The 5,290-nt window shown below is 32.1% G+C and overlaps 1 protein-coding gene across 4 annotated transcripts in view; it reads left to right on the top strand.

Annotated features, from left to right (window-relative positions):
• The window catches only part of Nox4 (NADPH oxidase 4), a 141,378-nt gene extending 140,211 nt beyond the window's left edge, over window positions 1–1,167 (top strand). For all 4 annotated transcript variants that reach the window (XM_010633719.3, XM_010633720.3, XM_010633718.3 and 1 more), the window contains one exon: window positions 307–1,167. In XM_010633719.3, the coding sequence (XP_010632021.1) occupies window positions 307–427 (121 nt within the window). In that variant the 3' untranslated portion in view covers window positions 428–1,167. The remainder of the gene's footprint in view (window positions 1–306) is intronic.
• The last annotated feature ends 4,123 nt before the right edge of the window (window positions 1,168–5,290 follow it).

The following is a 5,290-nucleotide window of genomic DNA, read 5'->3' as shown; positions in this document are numbered from 1 at the left end:
TCAGCAAGTTTAATGTTTCTGTTTTAATATTTAGATCTTTAATCCATTTGGATTTTAATTTAGTGCATGGCGAAAGATAAGGGTCTAATTTTAATCTGTGGCAGGTTGACATCCAGTTTTTCCAACACCATTTATTAAAGAGGCTATCTTTCCTCCACTGAGGATGGTCAGCTCCTTTGTCAAAGATGAGGTAGCTGAGTACATCTGCATTTGTTTTTGTGTCTTCCAATCTGTTACGTTCTACCTAGTTTTCCTGCTGATTTTTCACTTCTTGTTTTTTTGTTTTTGTTTTTTTTCTCTTTCCAGGAAAACAGTTGGTGTTTTCTGCTGTGGACCCAACTCAATTTCCAAGACCCTTCATAAACTGAGTAACCAGAATAACTCATTTGGGACGAAATTTGAATACAATAAAGAATCTTTCAGCTGAAAAATGCTGATTGAACCAAGACTTTAAAGAAAGAATGAGTGCAATTTTTAAGACTGAGGACTCAGCTGAATCAAACAGTTGGTTTTCTTATTTATGATTATTTAAAATGAAAACGCAGAGAATATCGTAAGATGACAGGTCACATTGCATGTTTAATCTGGAAACCAAAGAGGCCTTGAAGAATATTTGATGTGGTGATTCATTTTTTGATGATCAAATGAGAAGACCATGATTAGATGCACACTTGATTTTTATGGCAGATTCAAGAACTCCCTCATGAGGAGCTGAACTAGTCTACTCTGAAGATGATAGCTGTGGTCCTCTCTAAATTGCTTATGGTTGAACAAAATTAAAAATTCACTAAAACTCATATTATATCTTCTACATTGTTTATACACAGTAGCTTTAATTTGGAAGTGCTCCTGGCAAATATATTTGTGTTTAAAAATGCAACACACAACTCTGTATTGGTACGGGTACTATGTATTGATATCTAATCTTCCTTACTACTGTTGCTTATACCTCCACTTGATATCTCTAGATTATATACTGATCAAAACTTCTGCAGGTATTGATATAGTATCTTCTCCCTTTATCTGTCTCTCTCTCTCTCTCTCTCTCTCTCTCTCTTTCCTTTCTTTCTTTTTCTTTTGTCTGTCTAGGAAAATCTGCACTCCCCTAACATGCGTTAGATACAGTGATCTTATAAGTCTTTTTCCTCTCCAATTTATTTAACCTATTACTATTGCATAGTAATGAAAATATTACTATAAATTATAAAGTAATATTTATATTTATATATCATTTATAAACAGGTTGTTGGCTGCCAATGACTTATTTCCTTTTTTAGCATTTTTTTTTTTTTTTTTTTTTTTTTTCCCCAAGGTATAATTGTCTTAGTATTGAAGTACTTAAAGTGTTTCTTGTAATTTGCACTTTTTAATCTGCACCAAAGAGCAACATATCTGGCAGCAGGCATTGAAATATAAGCTCTCTCTCCTTGGTCACACATGAGCTTACAATGGAGATATTGAAAGTATAGTCACATTCCTGAACAGGCACCTGCTATTTTATTTTCAACAAAAGCAGAAATACTTCACTGATTATTCAAATTAAACTTAGAACAAATAATATTTTTATAGTACTCTTAGGCTTATGCTGTGTGATCATATGAGGTTAAGGTCCTTGACTATGATATTCTTTGCTCAGAGAGGAAAATAATCCACTTTTCTAAATTAAGAATTAAGGCATTAATTCAATTTATTTATATTGTTTAGTATACATCTATGAATTGCTATCAAATGTATTGCTGAAACAGTAGTCTGATTTGCCTTGCCTTCGTTAAAATGTTGTGTATAATATAACATGGTAAATGTTACTGTCATTTTCTGTTTGACTCACATATAACAATCAAGCATGCTAAATCATCAGGCTTTGAATGACCTTAGCATATTTGCTTGTCAGTATTTCTTCTTTTCCTTGGAATTCTTTCTTCTGCCTTCAGTGGAAAGAGTCATAAAAAATGATGGGAAATGTGCAATGCTCCTACAGATTTAAGTATATTTAATAGCCAGCTCATCTTGATTATACTTTCTAGATTAAAAAGAATTGTCTTCAGGGCTGGGGATTTAGCTCAGTGGCACTGCACCTGCCTTTCAATTGCAAGGACCCGAGTTTAATCTGGTACCCCCCCAAAAAAAATTGTCTTGAAAAAACAGCAGAAATAGTGAAAAGAAACGAATTATCCAGGCTTAATGTGCAATACTGACATTGTAGTGATTTTAATTTATTTATGCAATTATATCAAAGCATCTAATTTCAGTAAGCTGTTATCTCAGAGCAGGTCTGCTATGCTAGATGAATGTCCTTGCCAATTCTAAATTCTAGTAGATGTTCAAATGTTTAATGTTAAACTTAGTTAATTTTTGTTGCTATGAATAGGAATGAAATTAAATTTTCATCGCATAATTATTAGAGAGCTTTGCATTGCTTTGAGAGATTTCATGAAGATAACTCTTGTCTTAAAATTCTTAAGTGACTCATTTTAGGAGCAATGATTATTAAAATTGAAATGATGTCCTTGAAGACCTTAGAAGCTCACCATACCTTCGGCGCAAATAAAGCAGCAACATCTGTTCACAAAACAATGCAAGCTTAAGAAACAAAATCTATTTGTCTGGAATTAGCATTCGTGTGAACACTAGCATGATAATTTTAGGAATTTGGGTTCTGGTGCTATCAATTTCATGGACTATTTGTGTGACTCAGGCTAATGAATTCTAATGCTAAGGTTAAGATTTCTCATTTGGACACTACCTTTTTGGGATAGTGTATCTTTCCAAGAACCTTCAACATGCATAGGATGAAACGTACCACATTACATATATAAGTTTGTGGGGCCCATAAACAAGTCATTCATAGCAAGAACATATATTTTAGAACCTGTGGGGGGTGATGATTATCACTCTAGGTCATTTTAACCCAGGAACTTATTTTCTTTTGTAAGAAACTATCAAATTTTTATAGTATTATACTAGTAAATTCATTTTGTGGGCAAGGAATATTCTATATGTCCCAAGATAAATAAATCATTATCTTCCATTAGTTTTTTATCTTCTAGTATCTCCTTATTTATGCAAAAGAAGATTCTGATTTTACATATAAATAATACTGAAAGATCTTACATCACTACACACATATACCTAAGTAAGCACATAATGCATGGTTACATACATTTGGAACTTAGTTTGCTTTTAAAAAATAATTTCATGTAGAAATGAAACACTTGTTAATTCTTCATTTAGTGACTTGAAAATATCAGCTAGGCAACTATTATCATAGAAACTGAAAAAAGTAATAAATAGCAAGGCAGACAAGGTATAAGCCAAAGTAATTTAATTTAGTTATTTGTAACTTCCCAAATCAATCTTTGAGTTCTTACAGAAGGCAGTGGAATTAAATGGTATGACACTGTGTGCAAGAGGCTTGTTAGAGAGTGAAAGGACATTTGCCATCAATAGATAATGCTGGTTCTGAAAAATTATCTTTATGTTGAGAGAAACTTTAAACAAAAACCCTTTTTAATTTTTTCTCTAAGGATGGTTATACCAGCTGCCTAGTGATTTTTTTCTAAACAAACCAATGGGACAAATCTTTAAATTGATGCCCCTAACATTTTTGTTTACTTATTCTAGCTAGAGGATTTCTAGATTTGTTTATATTACAGAAATACTGAAGTTAGGAGCATTCTTAGTTTGCAGTTGAGGAAACTGATGCCCAAAGAGAGATAGTAACTTATTTGAAGACATCTATGGAGTTTGTAGCAAAGCTGAGACTAGTGCCCAACTATTCTCATCTTTGCTACTGAAAGACTCTTTCCACTTCCCCATGAACTGTACATTTTATAAATTATCTAGTCCTGCTAGTTTGAATCTTTCTGTAAAATTTTCTATTTTATATTGGGAGGAAAATAAGATAGAGTATTAATTTCAAGTGCAGATGTAGAAAATTATTTTCTCCATCTTTTGATTCTAAAATTATTAGTCTTATATTTTGCTTTTTAGAACCTACTTTCAGGTACCCCCCCCTTTGGTACCAGAGATTGAACTCAGGACCTTGTGCTCATGAGGCAGGCATGATGCCACTGAGCTAAATCCCAACCCTCAGATATAAGGTTTTAAACATGATAATTTTGCCAAAGGTATTAGGTTCTCCAAGCTTTGCATTGGAAAAATACATAGTAATAAAGATTCTAAGAAGTATTGAACCCATAGTTTTAGCTTAGGTTTATAGATTAAAGTTACAATATTATCAACTTTTAAAGTACCAACTGAAAAGTTTATATTAACAAATAAAAATTTATTTTTACCTGTTCACATGACTGTTATTTACTTCTTGTTTAGGAGAAGAGTCAGCATTGTGAAAACTAGTGAGACAGGCAATAATGAAATCAAGCTTATAATGAAATTGTCATTTATTCCATCCACTCATGACGGAACAGTAAGAACTTACTGTTTCCCTCTTTCTAAATTTATCATCTGTTGCCCCAACTTTAATCCATACTATTTTCAAAGGCTAGAGTAGCAAGAGCTAGACTGAATTTTCCAAAACAAAGAAGCAGACATTGTCCAATATATAGGAGAATCCACTAAAAGAGAGAATGAAAAGAGTCACATCAATCTTTTAAAATTACCAGAAGTTAAATAGTATTTCTTTAGAATAGATAGCAATATTCTAAATGAGGGGTACTAGGCGATGTATTTAAGAATTGGTAAGTGCAACAAAATTTTCAGAGAAGCAAAAGAATAAAAAGGAATCAAAGAAAAATATTTAACAAGACATACTTAGACTTTTTTGTTTTGTACTATATTGTATTGTGTTTGCTTTTGGCTAATTTGGCCAATCATATTGATGGCAAGCCAATAATCAGCCTTGTTTTAGTTTTAGTTATTGATGAAGTAAAACATTTCCCAAGTAGGTACTTGAATCTATCAAATGGGATAAAATTACTTATAACCTCTGACTGAGCAATTCTACTTGTTTTTTTTTCTTTTAATATCTTCAAAGAGGCTCAAATGTGATAAAATTGTGCTAAATTAATTTGAGAATAGAAGAATGTGGTGCTTTATTTGCTTTTAGGAATCCTTTCACATTTTTATTACTAGAATTTAAAGCTTTATATTTGACTAGAATTATCAGGCATCTTTAAGAAACAGAGCTTTGATGAGCTTCTATTTGACCTAGAGAAGACCTGAGATTAAGTGAAAACAAATATTATTAAATACTCTAATCTACATAGCAATAAAAAGGACAGGGTATCATGCGATGCTTCCATTGCGTCTACCGTTCATTAAAATTTTGTCT

The sequence above is a fragment of the Fukomys damarensis genome, unplaced genomic scaffold (genome assembly GCF_012274545.1).
Source record: "Fukomys damarensis isolate Sample0158 unplaced genomic scaffold, DMR_v1.0_HiC HiC_scaffold_16, whole genome shotgun sequence".
NCBI classification, from domain to species: Eukaryota; Metazoa; Chordata; class Mammalia; order Rodentia; family Bathyergidae; genus Fukomys; species Fukomys damarensis.
The sequence above is the reverse complement of the archived record's forward strand: the minus strand, read 5'-3'. Positions and strand labels throughout refer to the sequence as shown.